At 41.2% G+C, this 20,816-nt stretch overlaps 1 protein-coding gene across 1 annotated transcript in view; it reads right to left on the bottom strand.

The window, feature by feature from the left end:
• Nucleotides 1–20,334, bottom strand: part of LOC145457650 (uncharacterized) — a 36,403-nt gene extending 16,069 nt beyond the window's left edge. Inside the window, exons 1-16 of the mRNA XM_080335870.1 lie at nucleotides 20,101–20,334; nucleotides 18,141–18,230; nucleotides 16,580–16,648; nucleotides 14,909–16,068; nucleotides 14,549–14,711; nucleotides 12,744–13,066; nucleotides 11,994–12,161; nucleotides 10,895–11,062; nucleotides 10,107–10,274; nucleotides 3,696–3,863; nucleotides 3,414–3,581; nucleotides 2,914–3,081; nucleotides 1,980–2,147; nucleotides 1,160–1,327; nucleotides 491–658; nucleotides 153–308 (exon numbers count right to left, since the gene is read on the bottom strand). Coding sequence (XP_080191996.1) covers nucleotides 153–308; nucleotides 491–658; nucleotides 1,160–1,327; nucleotides 1,980–2,147; nucleotides 2,914–3,081; nucleotides 3,414–3,581; nucleotides 3,696–3,863; nucleotides 10,107–10,274; nucleotides 10,895–11,062; nucleotides 11,994–12,161; nucleotides 12,744–13,066; nucleotides 14,549–14,711; nucleotides 14,909–16,068; nucleotides 16,580–16,648; nucleotides 18,141–18,230; nucleotides 20,101–20,155 — 3,528 coding nt within the window. The 5' untranslated portion in view covers nucleotides 20,156–20,334. The remainder of the gene's footprint in view (nucleotides 1–152; nucleotides 309–490; nucleotides 659–1,159; nucleotides 1,328–1,979; nucleotides 2,148–2,913; nucleotides 3,082–3,413; nucleotides 3,582–3,695; nucleotides 3,864–10,106; nucleotides 10,275–10,894; nucleotides 11,063–11,993; nucleotides 12,162–12,743; nucleotides 13,067–14,548; nucleotides 14,712–14,908; nucleotides 16,069–16,579; nucleotides 16,649–18,140; nucleotides 18,231–20,100) is intronic.
• Nucleotides 20,335–20,816: the final 482 nt, after the last annotated feature.

Genomic DNA, 20,816 nt, shown 5'->3' with positions numbered 1-20,816 from the left:
TGGCATTCACAATAAGCAAGAGCGAAGAACAGTGAAAAATGCAACAACTTTAACATGTCCTCGCAGCGCAATGTACAACCGGCGCAGTATGAAATTTTAAATATCATATCCATCAACCCTTTCCGGTTTCACATCCCAACTACGCCACACACCTTTTCCTTCTTGCATCCTTCTAATAGCCCGTTCAGTTTTGTCTTATCGAGATCGCAACTTTTCAATTGCAGTCCTCGAACCAATGGCATAGTGTTTGCAATCTCTCTATATGCATTTTCCTCCATCACTTTGTCTTCAATCACAAGCAAGTTGAGCTGGAATGTTGAATGTTGACAGTGGACAAGAATATAAAGGGAAGCCTGAGAGGCTGGAATCCAACAGATGCTGTATTATTTTATTTCCTCCGAACAATCAATAACGTATTTGTTTTATGAGCATCCCTGATGATATTGGGTAAAGGCGGACGGACTATTCAACGATGTAACATCAAACTTACTGATATTTGGTTTTCCTTCAAACTGTTTCCAAAATTGTGAATCTTCTGCATCGTCAGTTTGCAGTTGTAGAACGCAACCGTACCACATTGAGAGGCATGGAGAACCGCCCCAATTGTACCATAATCATCCTCAGAGATTAGAGCATCATGGATATGTAGTCTTGAAAGCTGCATTAGAAATAATAACTATAGTAAGTACAAATCTTTACCGCTGTGCGGATACAGATATCTATAAAGTGGTGGTTTCATATTTTTCAAGCCTATCGAGTCCTGCCATGAACTCTGTCCAAGTATTTCCAAGCCACAAACGATTCCGGGCCAGGAATAGTTCATTTTACAAAACTTGGAGTAGCAGCTTCAAATTCCTAGGCCCTGTCATCAAATTAATATCTCAATTCAAAATAGTAAACAAGCTGGTAGTAAAATTATGATGTGGGAATGTAAATCCACCAGAGGTTTCAAGTTATCCAAATGGCCCCGACTAGATAACGGAGTTATTGTCAACAGCCAAAAGTACGATAACGGAGATGGAAAAGAACACCGATATGTAGTGTCTTGAACCTAAATTGCAAGACTTTAGGTCCGATTTATGAACATTAAGTAACGTGTTGAGATTTGGTGCTGGAATAACTGTGCATTCCTATTATCCCTTTGAGTGTAGCAACTCACAGTGATTTTGTTTTGCTTGAATCCCATCGCAAAATTGTCAAGTTTATCACGATCCAGATTGCAGTCGAGTAAAGCCACGAGTATGCAACGAGCGTCACGGTAAGCTGTTGCAATGTGGCGATAGATATCTGCCGTCATTGTTGCATCCTTGATACGTAGTCGTGTAAGCTGAAACAAAAATACCAATGACGTATAGATGCAACAGTACCGCCTCAAAATGTACTAAAATTCTAACATTTTGTGAAACAATGCCTAATTGAAATACTTGAAGGCATAATTTGATCAAAACCAAGTTTTTTAAAAAGTGTCAAAATTTTGATTTCTTACGTCAGCAAATAATCACCCTACTAATTACGTATTTGGTAAAGTGAGGGATTGGGTCTTGGAAAATGATATGTTCGGTAAGTTTGGTTAATTTGCCCGGTTAAATTATGGCGCAGGATAACTGCATTTCCGAGCTTTCGTTGCATGACTTGATTGATTTCAATGTCGGGATGATGTTGTGGATTATGAGAGCGTGATAGTGAGCAAGGACCACTTTCTTAATCTTAACGGAATTCGTTTGTCTCATTCATCCACATACAAATCTGCTGTTTGATGACTTTGTCAACAGTGAGACCCTGCTTGCGTGTTAATTCTCCTTGTATAACCAATATTCAATCATGTATTCAACAATAATACATCGATATTACACCTGTGAATTAGAAAGTCCTCCAGCCCTGGTTTTCACGCCTGAAGCACAGAAATTGCCCAAAGAAATAGAGTCGATCACATTTAGTCCTAATGTATAGAACTTCGGTGTCCTCAAATATTCACTCACACTTAAATTATCTTTCCTCGATCCATTGGCAAAGTTGTCGAGTTTGTTTTCCGTCAGATTGCAATTGAGGAAACCCACTTCGGTACAACGGACAGCGCAGAGAATTGACGCAAGAGCACTGTAAGCATCTGCAGTCATTGATGAATCGCTTATGGATAGTTTGGGGAGCTGTTTGAAAAAACAAGCAGTATAAACTTTCAGCATTTACCCAAACAGGTTACCTGCAGAACGGCTCATGGCTAGAAACGTAATAGTGATAAAAATATAGGGTAATGTTATGATTGCCGCATTCGTCAGGTACTGATGTGACACTGAAAGCCATTTGGGGTGCATTTATATGGATTAGTTTTATTGCCACTAAGTTAGACACTTGTTTGACACAAGACTAGCACGCTTCCTTCTTGTATGAACGCCTGCAGGCGTGGGGTGTGATTGTGTTAATCAAGTCTCTTCGAAAACAATCGCTTACTCCTCGATTAAGTACTCTTAGTACTTCTACACTGATGGGGATTTGAGTTTTCTTTGTCTCAGTATTTCTACAAAGATTAATTCACATTGCAAAATGTATCCTACTTTGACCTTTTCGCCTGATTCCTATCAGGAGTGAGCGTCAAAAAAATGTTAATTTGCTGCCGTCTGAGTTTACTGGCAACCTCGGAAAGTATGTTTACTGAACTTTGATATTATAAGCAGAACTTGAAGATGTGCGCTACAGAGAGATGGACCACCGACTGATATCGGGGTTTCGTGGTCGATATAGGTATCGTATAAAGGTGACAAGTACATATACATATGAATGCGATACGTTGGTAATTGGACACTGATATTCTATGGGTTTTTATTGCTGACTATTGAACGCTACCTCTGCATATATTCGGAAATCTGATTGCACTATGCACCATAGACACTCTACCTCTAGATAGATTTGACTTACATGAACACAACAGTTTTTAAGACCTGCCAGCAGTCGGTTCAATTTCACCGTGTTGAGATCACAACTCTCCAATTGCAATTCCTGACACGCCTTTAGGATTGGCGAGGTAGCAAGCACTTCATATCCATCTTCTGCCATCCTATCGTCGATTATTGTGAGAAAATTCAACTGAAAAGAGTAAAAAAGTAAACTGTCACATACAAAATATCATCTTGCACGATTTCTGTTCATGTTTTAATAAGCAGATACTAGCATTCTGAAAGCTTTGCAATGAAAGTGACGGGCGCCAGCTTCCTGTTGAAGAAGCTATGCCAGTGGAAAGGACCAGTCAATAACAATTTCATATGCATAGAAATCATGATTTTGTCAGCTATGCACCAAGGACCGTTTTTACGTAGTACGAATCTCTGACGTCTGTTATTTGTATCTAATTATCTTCAAGATATTTTGAATAAATTATACAGCTGGCAGTATGCCATAAGCTATATGTGGTGTCATACCAATATTTTCTTTTCCTCCAATCCGCTTCCAAAATTAGATAACTTTTCCCTTGTTAGATTGCAGTGGAGAAAAACAACATCGTGGCACTGAGAATTGCATAGAATTGCGGCAAAGTCACAATAAACGTCCGCAAGCATCGTTGCATCCTTTACGCTTATTTTGGAGAGCTGAACAAAAAGCATACTGTATTTTAAGCCATAAAAGAATCTAGCAAAGTTACCCAAAAGTTCAGAGACAAACTGTGATGTCTGTTATACATATATATGTCGAATATAACTCACAAATACTTCGTTCTCCTCCAACCCCATTTTGAAATTGCAAACCTTCTCTCTTGTCAGAGAGCAGTTCAAGAAAATTACTTCCATACACTTTGTAGTCTTGAGAATCGCAGCAACAACCCAATAAGCATCAGCCGGCATTGATGCATCCATGATACGTAGTTTGGATATCTAAACCCAACAATCATATTGGTGTTTGTTAATTTTCATGTTTAGGCCTAGTATGTAAGCAAAGCATTATTCCTTAGATAACTAATGGCAGCTAAAAAGAATAGTTTGCCTTTATCGCACCCATTATTCGCAGCCTTGTATAGACCCTTCTGATCTTTCTTGAGCACCTATTATTTGTTCTTACATGTCCTACTGCTATTGAAGAAACTTTTCAGAAAATGATTCAGAAAACTGTATAGTACGCCAATGTCTACATGGTGGTTGACAAGAATCACACGGCGTTCCAAAGTCTTCAATGCGTAGATGAGAACATGGTTGGTATCAGCAATTAAATTAAAGAGCTTCTCGGAGGTACGGAACTTCAATATTCAATTGAATAATGTATTCATATTGAAATATATCCGAATATTTTTGGCTGACACTTGTCAGGGGTAATTGTCATCTACTAGTATAGAATTGGAAATAACATTGTATATCAACAATCGTATCACCAAATTTGACGTCACTGGCATGAAATTTCGAATGTTGAGCAAGTTCAGACTGTCGAGAAACAATGTTGATCTTGAGCGATCTCTTAGCCTCGATTACTTGAAATTTCAAGCCGGTGGCGGCATCATGAGGATTCCAGCTTCATAGCGTTGCTACATGACACCAAAATGCATCTATGTGGCATATGATGGATCTGTGATACATACAAGGACTAGAAAATTTTCCGTAATCAGCATTTCCTCTATTTGTATTGGAGTCAAGATAGGTAAATTACATAATTCACATTTATGCCGACAGAGGGAGTTTTTTACAGACTTGAAATATTTCAATAATAATATATGTTTAACGTTTTATGTGTATTGTATATGTGTGATTATCTCTTACTACTATCTCTCTCTCTAATAGTTTCCCTAAACGCATGAGCGATCTCGTCTTCTTGTTGTTGTGATTGTGCGACGTGCGTGTATGTATGTATTGACACCCACGTCTTGTGAGTTGTTGGAGCAATAGGGATTAGGCTAGTCGATGCAACTGTTCTTTTGTATTTCAGTTTGATCATTTATTACGGTATTTAACCTATGAATAAATGCAAAGTTGCACATGATCAAACTTAATACGGATTAAAAATGCCGAAGCTTTCTTGCCCAATCCAAGACTGCGAGTATGAGACTGAAACCGAAGACGTGACCGGCGCCGCCGCACAGCTAGCGATCCACGGTCTAATCCACACAGCAGGTCGTCCTGTCTCGCGTTCGAGACCCCCTGCCATGGAACGACCCGTCATTTCGCGTGGCTCCACTGCCGAGGAATGGCAAATCTTCCTCAGAAAATGGGACGATTTTAAAAAAGGGACCGAGATACCCGACGATCTAATCAAGAGCCACCTTTGGCAATGCTGTGAGATCACTTTATCGAACGACCTCTTCAACCAAGTCGGTGACTTCAATCAGGTCAGTGAAGGTGATATGCTGAAAGCTATCGAATCTCTAGCAGTTGTCAAAATCGCCACAAGCATGCGCACCGTTGCTGTATTTTCGGCCCAGCAGGATCAAGGGCAATCCTTTAGTGCATTTCTGGCCGAAGTTAAATCGTCCGCAAGAATTTGCTCGTTCCAAATGACTTGTACCAAGCATGACTGCACCCAAGTCAACGACTTTTCTGATAGAATTGTTAAGCATATTGTCATCGCTGGCCTGGCTGATGATGAGGTTCGGCGGCAAGTCCTTGGTGTTGCAAAATTTCGATGAAAAATCGCTAGACGAAACTGTCCAGATTATTGAAAACAAGGAACTGGCGCTCCGTGCCACCTCCTGCCAGTTGAGAAATCAGCATGACTCTAGTGTCGCAGCCAGCAAGTCAACTGGCACGCCTTCGCCCGATCTCTCCCAAGTCGTCAAATGTAGCAAATGTGGCAGTGTCATGAAGAAGTATAAATTCATGCATGGGAAGTTTGGTAAGCCGAGGTTGCGCGAGTTTAAACAATGTCTAGCCTGCTGGCGAAAAAGCAAACAATCGGAGACGCCTAGTACTGGCACTGCTTCTGGTATCGATATCGCTTCAGTATCGAACCGTACCAATAACACTGTCGAGTCTCATGCTTCGGAAGTCATATTGGACCACCACATATTCGATGGCACATACGGCTGGTTGCTGAAAGACTGCAAGGCACAACCGACCATTGATCTTTTGGTCTCCACCCGGCAAGCCGATTATGCTCAGTTCAATATCCAGCGTCCCAAAATATCGCCCAAGAAGATAAAGGCGATATCGGACACTGGTGCACAATCATCATTGATGGGATTGAAACTGTTTCGAGCATGCGGCTTCCAAGACCAGCATCTCATCCCGGTGAAGAAACGCATGGTTGCAGCTAATGATGAGTGTATCCACATCTTGGGCGCTGTGTTTCTGCGACTTTCAGGTGCAGCAGTTTCTGGCGATGTCATAGAAACCGCTGAGATGGTATACATTACGGATTCTACGAAACTCTTCTACCTTAGTCGAGATCCCATGCAGAAGTTGGGCATCATTGGGCCCGATTTTCCTCAAATTGGGGCAGCGGCACTCCACGCGACACGAGAGTCAACCCTTGAGGGTAACCCGCATCAAACATGTAGCTGCCCACGGAGGTCCACGCCTCCTCCACGCCCCCAGCAGCTGCCATTCCAGCCTTGTGCGGAGAATGTTGATAAAATGAAGCAGTGGTTAATTGAGAGGTATGCATCATCCACATTCAACAAGTGCAAACACAGCCCACTACCAACCATGACTGGGCCGCCTATTTCCATTCATATCGATCCGTCAGCGACACCGACTGCAGTCCACACACCGGCTCCCATTCCACTTCATTGGAAAGAGGAAATTGAGAAGCAGTTGGAGGCGGACGTGAAATTAGGGGTGATTGAAAAAGTGGAGCCGAACACGCCAACGACCTGGTGTCATAGGGGCATATGGGTCCGCAAGGCAGATGGCAGCCCGAGGAGAGTTGTTGACTTCCAATCGCTGAACCGCTTCTGCTCTCGAGAAACACACCATGTTGTGCCTCCTTTCAAACAAGCACGCTCGATACCTCCAAACGCTTACAGGTCTGTCACAGATGCCTGGTATGGTTACCATTCCGTGCCCGTGCGTGAAGAGGATAAACACCTTCTGACATTCATCACTGAGTTCGGGAGATATCGGTATAGAGTGGCCCCGCAGGGATACCTGGCCAGTGGCGACGGGTACGCTTACCGCTACGACAGCATCATTGCCGACACACCACGCAAAACGAAGTGCGTGGACGACACGGTCCTCTGGGACGATGACCTTGCCACGCACTGGTGGAGAATGATTGACTATCTAGAATTAATGGGCCGTGAAGGTATCATCCTAAACGCCTCCAAGTTCCAGTTCTGCCGCAGACACATCGAGTTCGCCGGCTTCGAAATTACTGGCGAGGATGTTCGGCCTCTGCCCAAATACTTAGAAGCAATACAGTGCTTCCCACGGCCAACAAAAATAGCAGATATACGTGCATGGTTTGGGCTGGTCAACCAGGTATCCCATTATGGCCGGCTTTCTACCATTATGGCACCATTCAAACCGTTACTAAGCACGAAAACTCCATTTTGCTGGACTTCCGAACTTGATGATGCATTTGCGAACTCCAAGCTCGCGCTCATCAACGCTATCAAAAATGGAGTACGGATCTTTGACCCCACTAGAAGAACGTGCCTGACCCCGGACTGGTCACGGTCTGGCATTGGCTACTGGCTGCGACAGAAGTACTGCAAATGCGTTTCCTTGACCCCTGACTGTTGCGACCATGGGTGGAAAATCACTCTCGCTGGCTCAAGGTTCCTCCGATCCGCCGAACAACGTTATTGTTCTATAGAGGGCGAGGCGCTTGGAATCGCATGGGCATTGGAAGATACGAAGTTCTTCACCCTCGGATGTGACGATCTCATCATCTGCACTGACCACAAACCTTTGGTAAAAATCTTTGGGGACCGCTCCCTTGATGAAATTACTAACACAAGGATTTTTCGTCTGAAGCAGCGCACATTGTCATGGCGCTTCCGTGTCGTCCATGTTCCTGGCAAACTCATTCCTGCATCTGATGCATTCTCCAGGCACCCGGCTCCCTCGACTCCAGTGGATGACATGCCATTGGACCACTGCGACAGCATCGTGTCTGCCCATGAGGACACCAATCTGATTGAACTCAGCATCGTGGCCGCCTCCCGCGCATCATTGAATGCCATTGAAGTTGTCTCCTGGGACGATGTAAAGCGCAGTACTGCATACGATCCTGTCCTCAGTGAGTTGAAAACTCACATCATCTCTGGATTCCCAGACAAATCGGACAAACTGCCTTTTCAACTACAATCATATTGGCGGTACCGCGACAACCTTTCGATCGTAGACGATGTTGTCATGTATAATGACCGGATTGTCGTTCCCCCGCCGCTGCGAGGGGTTATCTGTGAAATCTTACACTCGGCACACCAAGGGACTGCTGCCATGTCACAGAGGGCGCAGGTCACAGTATTTTAGCCTGGGATGACTGAGTGTATAGCACGTACACGAGCACGTTGTGACAACTGCAGTAAAATGGCACCGAGTCAAGCATACATGCCTCCGGCCGAGCCATTCATACCGACCTACCCTTTCCAAGCTGTTGCCGCTGATTATTGCACCGCCGCAGGCCACCACTATTTAGTCGTTGTTGACCGCTTCAGCAACTGGCCAGAGATATTTCATGTGAAGCACGGTGGGCAATCGTCTGGAGCCCTCGGACTCCAAGATGCATTACGAAGTTACTTTGGCACGCTTGGAGTGGCCGAAGAACTTAGCAGTGATGGGGGACCCGAATTTGCTGCGCACAGCACTCGGGAATTTTTTCGAAAATGGGGGGTGCGTCACAGGCTGTCGTCGGCCTACCACTCCAGATCAAATGGCCGCGCGGAGGCCGCGGTGAAATCGATGAAACGACTCCTTCTCGGCAACATTTCGCAGGATGGCAGCATCCGGACCGATGCAATTACTCGGGCATTGCTACAGTTTCGCAATTGCCCCGACCCTGCGAATGGACTCTCCCCTGCAGAAATAGTATTTGGCAGGACTTTGAAAGATGCGTTGCCGATCAAAGCATGGGTCCCAGTTTTCACCCAGCGCAACATCAGGCCATTATGGAGGAACCTCTGGCAGAGTCGCAAGCACACGTTACGTACCAGATTTGCGAAGCAGCTGGAATCTCTGTCGTTGAACACTAAGCCATCACCGCTTCTTGAAGGTGATGTCTGTCGCATTCAAAACCAAAACGGTCGTTATCCCCTTCGCTGGGACAGAACCGGCACTGTGGTTCAGTGCCGGGACCATGACCAGTACCTCGTGAAAGTGGACGGTTCTGGCAGATTGACGCTGCGTAACACGAAATTTCTACGCAAGATTGAGCCGTACTTCACGAACCAAAAGCACACATATTTTCAGCCAACGGTCTCGTCTCCCGGCACAGCTACGTCACCTCAAGTCGTTTCGCCACCCGCTCGAAGTGGACAGTCACATGAGGTAGACCCTGGCGTGCTGAGATCCGCCGAATCGAGTGCCGAAGATCATCTACCAGTTGAAGTACCGATCGACGACACTAGTGTTGCCGCACCGTCTAATGATAGACGCCAGCGCTTGGGCAGAAATGTTACTCCGCCAGTATGGCACAAGGACTACGTTATTGGGGCACAAATTTTATGTTGATTCCCGCTTCAATCGCCATTAGAGTATTTGGTTGGACGTTCTCTCCTCGCTGTATTTTGAACTCCTCACTCAATGCTCGTTGATTTCGTTAGGAGTTGGGGGGGATGTGTGATTATCTCTTACTACTATCTCTCTCTCTAATAGTTTCCCTAAACGCATGAGCGATCTCGTCTTCTTGTTGTTGTGATTGTGCGACGTGCGTGCATGTATGTATTGACACCCACGTCTTGTGAGTTGTTGGAGCAATAGGGATTAGGCTAGTCGATGCAACTGTTCTTTTGTATTTCAGTTTGATCATTTATTACGGTATTTAACCTATGAATAAATGCAAAGTTGCACAGTATACTTGTATTTGTTTTGCTTACGGCATGGTAACCGATACTGCTGAATTCGTCTAGTGTTGTTTCAAAAATTACATTATCACATCATACGTTGCGACATACTTTTCATTGGAATCTGTTATTTAAATTATTTCGCAATGATTTTAGTCTTGAAATCAATATATGCAACTTAGCGTACATGATGGTCTTTCTCTTGACAGGCTTTTAATAATCGGTCAAGCTTTGACTTGCTAAGATGACATCTTTGAAATTGTAATTCCTGACAAGATGATGCTTCAAGCACGTTTCCAAGCTCTTCATACCCATCCTCAGTCATTGATTTATCGATAATCGTCACCATCCGTAGCTGAGAACATGGAACCACAAATGTGATTTCTAAATGCTTGTTAGTAATATTTTTCTTCTACCAATTTTAAGGTGAATTCACTAATCTATTTGAGATTGTGTTTATCTAATATGTGAAAGCAATGTGCTGAAATACACAGTTGATCATGTAAAAGCGAAATTCATGTTCACTGTAGAGGTAAATATGGAGGTAATCCTGCAATATTTCACAAGGAATCCTTCCGATCTTATAATTCGGTGCAGACCTATTTTCTACGAAAAATGCGAGCGGTAAATTCTAGTATTAACCAATCTAGGCCTTGCTGCCAACTTCGAATCCATCAGTATTGCATTATTTTTCAATCAATGAAACCATATAAATATGTGAATTCTAGTTCCAGGAAATAAATCAAGTTCATTTTCTTGCTGCAAAGATTTCGAGCAATATGAGACACTATGACCATGCTATTATGGGTAGGCCACACATAATACAATTCTATCTACATTGCATCCAATGGACCGTACACAAAATTATCACCATTTCCATCCGTGACCTACTTGACATTTGCTTTCTGACCAGATAGGCCCCACATTTTATGTGCACACTGTTCACTCTTGATAAGATTAAATACCGATACTTACAGATAACTCATTTTCTTTACATCCCAAACCAAAACATTCCAGTTTCTGCTTTGTCAGGTCACAATCAATGAATGATACGCAATCACAGCCAGTAGCAGCGTAGGTTTTTGCAATGACCTGATAAACATCTGCAGACATTGTTTCATCCCAAGTATTTATAGATGTGAGCTAAAACAAAGTTACTGTATGATGATGATGCATCCGAAACTTTTGTCGTTCCGCATCTCTCTTGCTTTTACGACTCCTACAGGGAATGATATGGCTGATGGCGTAGGCACGCCTTGTATCAAAACTCAGGGAAATGTTGGATGGAATCGTTAACAGGTTACAGAGATACATCAAAACAATAGACAGTATGCTATTATAGCACCCAGTAGTTGGGATACCATCCGTCCACCATTAGGAGGATAAATTAAGTCCTCTTTTTCAGGAAATCGAAAATGTCGTCCGAGGACGCCCAAATGTCCTCCTTTTGGCAACTTGTCCTTCTGTATAGATTTGAGAGCCACTAAGACAATATCAAAAATGTCAAAAAAGTGGACAAATCCTCTTAAAAGAGGAAGCAGGGTAACCCTAATATAGGACACTATGATCAAACCCACAACCTACCGATCAAGAAGCCGTGATATAAGAGAGAATTCTATTTTCATCCAATAGAACAACAAGAGATACAGAAAATATATATATGCACAGTATTAGGTACGGTATCACATACACATATCCCATCGATACAACCCTGGAGGTTAACCAGTCTGATCACATTTGCATCAAACAAGTACACTGTTTTTAGCTGCTATCTGACTAAAAATTAAATGATAGCGGCAAATGCTGAAGCAATGCCTGGATGATGTAGGGCAACAGCGTCAATATGGCAATAAGATATAATCAAGCAAGGCTTTCCTAAATTTATCATGCAACAATTCAGAGATATGTTCTAGCAATGCATTCGAAACGATAGTTCATGAGTAGTCAATAGAACTCATAGTTAGGTTGGTATGAGGTTGAGGTAAGTACATATCTCCCTTTTGACGAGGATCTTTATTATGAGAGCAAAATGCGGTCATAAAGTTGTACTCACAAATTGTCATGAAAATTTTACCTGTACATCTTTCTTTTTATACACATCCAACATTCGAGCTAGTTTTTGCGCGGTCAGATCACACTTCACGTAATCTAACGCGTCACATCGAGTCTCTTTCAACAAGTCAGCGATGTCATGCGGTACATTTTCAGTCATCAAGTCGTATGTTATTTTCAATCTTTTAAGCTGAACAGAAAAAACAAGTGAATTTATGGGTGCATTTGCATATGGGATATAAGTAGTTGGTGTCTAAACCAGTGACTCCCAACTGCGGCTCTAAACTAGCCTTCTTGCGGCTCTCATTGACCACTGAATATGCCACTAAAATGAAATAGACAGATGTTGTTCGATTCTACGAATGGTTCTCATCAATTTCTGTATATCAATGCGAAACTAACAGATGCCGGTATTAGTTATGTCTCCAGGCCGCTTCTGAAGACCGGGAAGATAATTCCTGCAGACTAGCGTTGAATGGATGGACGAACACTTGTCACATAAGAGGATATACTGGTGATAGATATTTATAGATTGTTTCGAGGAAGAGCATATAGTTTTACTAAAATCAAAATGATGGCCAATAGTCAGCTATAAATATAAATTGCAACTAGTTCAATATTCCTCCGTTTATATATATATATATATATACGAATTGCTGAAATGTAAATGAGCTAAGCAATATTAGAGATATAATTTCAAAAGGACGTAGTTTCGATTTTGCAACGAGAAGGGTTTCAACCCCGAAAACCACACTCTGGGTACGCTACTCACCTTGAATGATCCAGTATAAGGGAGGCACTCTTTCAAATCTTTAACTGGAAATGACTCCACCAAAAAGAATTCGGCGACGGACACTTGCTGTAGAAATGGGAACTGCTTGATCATTGAAGTAAGCAGAGACTGTTCTTCACGCAGCAAATCCGAAACATTGATATCAATCTCTCGAATGTCGCGTTCAAATTGACGGATGGTATCGTCTCCGCATTCGCTCAGAAGGTCAAGTGTCGGAATATCACGAATAGCACCATTTCGAAGAATGATGAGAAGTTGCTCCTGTAATATTTGGCGACACTCTTCAATGCTGGTTCTTCTTTCTGCACATCACAAAATCAAAAGTGATTGAGAAGAATATCGCAGTTGCAAAATGTATAGGATCTGAACGGGTGCTTGTCAGCAGAATGATGTCTTAATTGAGCGACAAATCATTAGAGCATGATATTTACAGCTCATTTGCACGGTAATCAATCTTTTTAACTACAGGTCCACTCTACACTTTCCAGTCATACATTTTAGCATGGGTGGTATCGGTTACATAAAAATACTTCGACATTTCTTAGGCAAGATGGCAATGTATAGATGGCAAGCCCGGTCATGTCAAACTTTCTGATTTTAAGTCACCGGATATCTCAGTTTTGTGTAAATGTTCAGATGCAGATGCATACCACGCATATAGGCTAGAGCAGGGATGGGCAAACTTTTTGCTAGTAATCGCCGCATTTCGATTACTTATGTAGCCTACAGCTGCAATGAACTAACTGGACATAAAATATCCATGTTAAACTGTCCATGTCCAATTGCTGTGGACTCCGGACTAATCTACGTTTTCATATAGTCTTACTATACGCATTGAAATCGCTAGTGGTCATTCAATGAATATAGTTACCGTGATTGGTTATAGTCAAGCAAACTGCAAAATTTATTTTCAAATTCACGAATGAATTTGGTTATTAATATTGGTAGTTTCCCATATTACCATCATATATTAATCCTTTCTCAGCATATGTGACCACTGATCAGATTCAGAGTAGATGGAGCAAGTGTTTTCGAAAATTTATGGTAAGTTGTAAATGATGATGCATGTTCGGGTGGGCCAATTGTTATTAGTCACTTTGTCTCATGCTGTTATTTCTTGACCTAGTGGTAAGATATTGGTAATTGGAATCTCCCAAACGTAGCAGAAACAAATTACATTCGATTCCAAGTTGGTATTTCTATATTGGGTTCATCTTTTTCCTCCGCTGTTTGCATGTGTACTCTGGGGCTCTGATTGCAAACAGCAAAAAACGAAGTCGCATTGATTCGAGCATTCCGCGAAAAATTCGGGAGTCAATTTGTAAATTCAATTTTCGTGTCCACGGCCGCCAACACATACTAATTGAATTACGTGTCCACGACCGCACAAATTTCTTTCCATGGCCGCAGGTTGCCCACCCCTAGGCTAGAGCTACACCGAATGAATAAGTCACACATTATTTGTCAATCAAACATAAAATTGTGTTTGTTTGTATTTGTTAGTCGTACTAGTGTCGATTTCACAGATGCTACTTAGATTAAGGACTATTCATTCATTATACTTGGTTCAGGAGTGTGAAACCTCTGAATTGCTTGCCTTCTTATTGCACCCCGCAACAAAATTTCATAATGGTATACAGTGTAGGATTAAAATGTCTATGTCCAAATTTTTGCACAAAATGACTTCGTCTTACTGTTGACTTGTAACCAACATTTTCCCATCCAATTTTAGGAAGTCTTAATGGAGAAAATTGCACACATTCAACTATTTCCATTGTACTCACGTCCAAGGTACCCTATCATCTGATTGGTTATTGCAGCATCCAACAACAATCCATATAGTATTTGCCTTGTCAACTCCATTCTTTCCTCGTTGAGTTTATTTGCAACAAAGTTCCTGATATCAGTCGGACTGAGGTTAAGGACGTGTAACGCGCAGCAAAATTCCTGTAAAATAGAATGGTTATTCACATCCCTTGTGTATCGTATAGTATGATTTGATTGTTTTTGTGAATATGTAATTGGTAGCAGAAGTGATATCCGCAATTCCAGTACTAAAAATATAGTGCCACAGAAACCCATCAATGATTTAGAAAAATAGCGCTGGTGACCTGAAAAAATTGAAATGGAGGAGACCGCCTGACCTGCATAGTTTGATGGGAGAAAGTATAAAATTTGTCTGCAGCTATTGCAACGTCATAATCTTCCTCTAATATAGCTCCAGGAGACAAAAAGTCATTGATTTCACCGGGCTTAACCCCAAGTCTCTTGAGATAGTTTGAGAGAAAAATATATATGTTGTCCTTCATTCCGTTGAAGGCGAGTTTGGTTAGGTCTTCATAATCGTCACGATGACATGAGTGAAGAAAATCTCTGAAGAAAGCTGATATTATACCGGCTACGCTGTTGGGAAGACTGCTTTGATTTTTGTTAAATATCTTCACTGTGTACTTGAGAAACACAGGGTTGCGACACAACGCTAGTAGTTTCGGCGGAAGCTGTTCAACCATCATTATGGCTTCATCTTTTGTAGCTCCCAGGTGTAACATTGCTTTAATCATGTTATCGTCGTCAAAGCCTCTCAAGCCAATCACTTTCTGAGGCCTCTGATCATCCCTGAGATTCCAGTAGATGTTCCAGCGTGCTGTGGATAATATTTGTATTCCGGGCCATATATTACCAGCCATAACATTAGCAATAATATCATTTGCTGTCGTTGGTGAATTGTCACTTCTCGCTGAATAGACATGTTTTCCTCCGAATTCTCTAGCGCATTGGTCCAGACCATCTATCGTTAAAAGAATCTTGCTGGAGTTATTTTTTACCCAATCCTCGCCAGCCTTTTGTTCATTGACAGTCAATTCAGTGTCTTTGTCGTGAACCATTAGGTCAGTGAAAAATAGATCGAAAGCTTTCGATAACCTATCATATTGCAGCGTAGTTGTGCTAACAAAGTATACCAGTTGGATATTCTTGAGTGCCTCTACATCTCCATTACCAACAGACAATGTATAATCACTTGCGATGGTTGACTTTCCTGCCCCGGCGGATCCTAGAATCATGACATGAATAGGTTGCTTGCCATTATCCCGAATTGGATCATGGATCTGCGTGACATCAACTTTTCCAACATCACTTCCATACAAAGTGTCGGAATCGCCACGCATAACGGTTTTCCAGTCAGTTTGCCTGACGCTTTCCATGTCGACAACGATTTTTGTGGGATGCGACTCAAAATGCTTATTCTTATCCCATTTCATTTTTTTGTCCATGTGCAGCTTGACTTTGTCGAGAAATCCCTTCACTGAAAAATGTAAGACTTCAAAGCTTCAATAATATGAATATATTATTCAGTAAAATTGAATTTTAGAGATTTCATTTTCATTCTAGGCAATGATGGGATTGTCAAAAAGAACAAAGTGGACCACTCAGTGTTCATAGTGTGACAGCAAAATAACAAAACAGTACAGTTTACATTAATATCGCTAGAAGCTGAATAGTAAACAATATATATCATCTTATTTTAAAAATATGCCTCAAATAAGGCTACATGTATATCATGAATAATGACGGTTTATTTTATTACTGGTGTTACAAACTTTGCCGGTGAAAGGGTATGAAAACCTTAAACTGAAAATAAGCAGAAAATTAGCCTCGACTTGTCAAAAAGCCAAATATTCATCCCAGTGTGTTGGCAACGGTGCTCAGTGGTACTTTAATTTCGTAATACGCCAATAAAGCTCAAATTCAATGTCAGTTGAAATACGGTAACAGAAATATACCACTATAATGTAATAAAACAACCTTCCACTCACCGTATTTGTCATAGTCTTGTTTGAACGATATGTCCGGGGAGGAAGATTTGCGATTTGACCCTGGGATTCCTGAAACGAAGTAGTAGAGTACACTAACATGCACATCAAATTCCAAATGACAACATCGAACATTGTCGAAACCCAGGATTCCGCAATGCCGCGAAACTGTCAGCATAAGCCTAGCTTGGATGAGAATTTGGAAGGGGAGAGATTTTTTGAACAATGACGGTAAGTGGAAGATTCATTGCGATATGAAGTAAAAAATGGAGAAGGGGGCAGGTCGCATCGGCTCCTTACACCCCCCCCCCCCTGGCTACATTACTGACTAGCAGTCATATACAGAGTTCATAATTGAAATATATAGAATACAGATTTCACAAGCCTACTCAGTTAAATTAGGGTTACCTATACCCTCTTTTTTCAAGAAATTGAAAGTGGCTATTATGTCTTCGTTTTCTAGAAAACTAGACAAAGTGTTAGAATGCGAGCAAAAATTGAACTCAGATGCACGGACGCCAGGATTGGCCACAAAATGAACTACAACAAAATACTTTGAGAACCCCTGCGATATACGTTATGTACGCTATTTCAGATTCACGTTTTCGTAAGAATTCTAGGACAGACACAATCAGGGAAATCAAGCGTACAAGGCAATTACTCTTCCAAATCACCGTACTTCGTTGTGGTGCGATGTGCGCCTAAAACTTCTTAGTCCTCTTTGTAGGCTACATGCCCGTCTCAACTTGTTCTCGATTAGCGTCACTGATTAATCAGTCTATGCTTTGTTTGATTGTCTGGTTAGTTAGAAAACTCAATGTTGAATAACCATGAACGTATGCGGAGAGCGTTGGTGACGAGTTTCGATTGAATGCACCTTGTATGACCGCGAATGTCCGACCACATATTCATAAATCAGACATTGGTGCACAGACTGATCTATTTTTTCAGACAGTTTCCCATCGTCCATACCGCCCACGTTTGCTCTCAGCACCCCCAATATTCCAATTTGTAGCTTGCGTCTCGTTCGAGCTTGCCAACGCCCCCAGGAGTGTGGTGGCGCCCACTTTGGGAACCACTAGTCTACACCTTCATACTGAACTGTGAGAATTATTTCTGGTTACTAGTAACTATCAGTGGCACAATCGTTAATTAATTGACGCTGATACGCCAAATCGTGTGTACGTTTGACTGTGTTTGTTACTGATTTGATTCCAACGTGAGTAATAATCGGTATTGAAGAAGATTTAATTGCGTATATCAGGCTGATCAGGACGCATGACGAATTCATATTAATTAAGTCTAGCCCACTGAACCAGGTAGGATACTCTACAATAGTAGACTACTTATTGGTCAGGCGGCCCCGAACCTGAATGATTGTGTAATAGTCAGGTGCAGAATGCTTTCCATTATAACGGAAGAAAGCTTACAATATCAATTGTTGGTCAATCGTTATTTTGAAAATTTTATTTAGGAGATATTTTTCATGAGATATATATATATATACAGTCTACTTGGATACATTGTTTTAGTTGAATGTTGAATGACATTACACATCACTTACCTGTAGGATAGATATACACATTAAGTCTTCCTTGGTCCTTGACCGTTATACTTGCATCACCACTGGTATTTTGTATGACTGAATGAGAGCCTAGTAAAATAAAATCATTTGAAATAAAACCGGGTTCGAGAAGGGATACTGCCATGAAATGGTAATTGGCTCATTATTTTAACGCGAGCCGGTGGTTCTTGACCCAGGTTCGATCGAACGCCAGTGGTTTGGCAGAGTCAAGCGTTTGAGATACTCATACCGTATATTATAGGATATCTGAGCAAGTCCTATACTACCATTACCGTGGTATATATGAAAACGAAGAAAACAGTGGACTTCCTTGTGATAATTATAGGAGAGCAATCTTGAAATAATCTCTTGAAATCAATAGCACTGCAGAGGTGGTCATTGGGGCTGTCCAGAATTAATTTTTTAATTCAACTGGATGCTTGATAAGATTGTTAGGTTGACTAAAAATACGATGCACATTCAATTTGGCTCAATTCCATCCTGAAGAAGCATTGCTATGAGAGGATAAAGGTTTGGAATTATTACCGTGGGCTACATAAAAATAATAGTTTTCAAATTTTAGGCCTACAAGCTACGCCATGAAATTATTAGGTTGCTTAAAAAATCGATGTAGGCTATATCAAATTTGACCCAATTCCAACCCGAAGAAGCGAAGTTATAGGAGTCGATTTTGGATTTGATAAAATTAAATTTATGGTGGCAAATTCTCTAATTAAAGTAATTACTAATTATAAAACTAGCCACCGCAAATAAAATTTTTGAAATCCAAAACTTTCTACTGCAATTACTTCGCTTCTACGGGTTGGAATTGAGTCGAAATTATATTTTTGTTTCTATTTAATAAATCCAAAACTTTATCCTCTAACAGAAATGATTCTACAGGATGGAATTGATGTGCAGCGGTTTTTACGCAACCTAATGATTTGATCAAGTACTATACCTGGTCGAATTTGAAAAAAAAATCATTTTTGAGCAGCCGTAGTGGTCATTAATGAAGTAGGCCTACTTCAAGTAAATTTTGACCACTTGCACTACTTCCTCAATTGGTTCTGATTTAGACTACTTTTACTTCTATTTCACTTAAAAGCTGGCCTAAAATACTTGGTTTTTTACTTACTTGAAAATTGCTTCTTTTACTACTAGGCTTACTACTAAATTTACAATGTTACTTCTACCTTTACTTGAGTACCAACAATGACTACTTGACATCTCCTGCAGCACTGCAATTGTTCGGCGTAATACTAGGGTTGTAATGACTCGACTCGAGTCATAATTTTTTAGTTACTTGACTTGACTCGAGTTCTTTTTTTTCAAATGCGTAACATGACTCGAATTAAGTCACATGAGTCGGTCCTGATACTTGGAAAATAGGGCCAGAAACTGTTAGGACTTAGGGAATATTATAATATTATGAAATTATGAATCCGTGCTATTCTATATCACTCGAACAGAGTTGAAAAAAGCGGGTTGAACTGGATTGAACTCAAAACTGAACAGTGAACTGAACACAATGACTTGGACTCGGCCTCTACTCACTGGCTTGGATTCGGACTTGACTCGGTGGTGAATTAAAAATGACTCGACTTGACTCGGTGATGAATTAAAAATGACTCGACTTGACTCGAGTCAAAACTATAAAAGTGAGATTGACTTGTGACTCGGATCCTTGTGACTTGGTTACAACCTTGCGCAATATCGATATTCATCTTTAATGAGGGGGTTTGATCTAGCGGTTCGAAATTGGTAGGCAGCTACACAAGATTACCGAAAAATGTACATTTTATTTACAACTGCAAAAGGTTCGATGAATGCATGAATACAGGTTGTGTGGTTTGGTGCCTTCCAAACGGTTAATAACCACTGAGATAAGCGATACTAAAATTTTAGCTGGCCGTGGCCATCAAAAGGGACATATGTTAAGTTGAAAAATGATGTTTACATGAATAATCTGTCTCCGATGTTCCACCAACACTTTTGTGAAAGTCTTCGGTCATAACTGCGAAATATTCCCATCAGTCAATATAATTCTTTGTCATCAATTACACATCCATGTAGTTCGTAAGAAATATCCATGCAACCATACTGCAAAAAATCGAGCAGACCGGTATTATTAATTTACAAACTCACAGTTAGGTGTAACTGAAACCATTTTGGAAACCGACTCGACTACCTAGTTCCATTCACTGAGTTTAAAACAACGGAATACATCTACTCCAATTTGACAAGTAGCATAACTATTACTAAGACAACAGAACATACATAATTGTGAATTCTAGAGGTGAGGTGAGGGACGACAGAAGTTTCCATACAGTGTCTGCAACTGCGATATTCAGGTAAGCTTAGGCTTACCATATTTTGAAAATGTAAAAAGAGGAAACTTTTTCAGAAATTTGCAAGATGCAAAACCGGAGTAGAATTCGTGAATTTTTCCCACTTTGTGATCGGTTGACTAAAAAAAAGAAAAAAAAAGGTCATCTTTTCGCTCAGGGCTTAAATCACCAATTTTCCCTCCGAAATACTTGCCGGAGCTTCACTTCTGCGCTAATTTACGGCATATCACTCGCGATTTCCACTAAATCTGACCTAAGTTTTCAAAAAAGAGGATAAAATCTCAAAAAAGAGGACAAAAGGGCGTCCTCCGAGGACACTTTCAAA

Source organism: Botryllus schlosseri, chromosome 15, assembly GCF_051294905.1.
Source record: "Botryllus schlosseri isolate E-star chromosome 15, Bs_hap1, whole genome shotgun sequence".
NCBI classification, from domain to species: Eukaryota; Metazoa; Chordata; class Ascidiacea; order Stolidobranchia; family Styelidae; genus Botryllus; species Botryllus schlosseri.
This window is presented reverse-complemented; position numbering and strand designations above follow the sequence as displayed.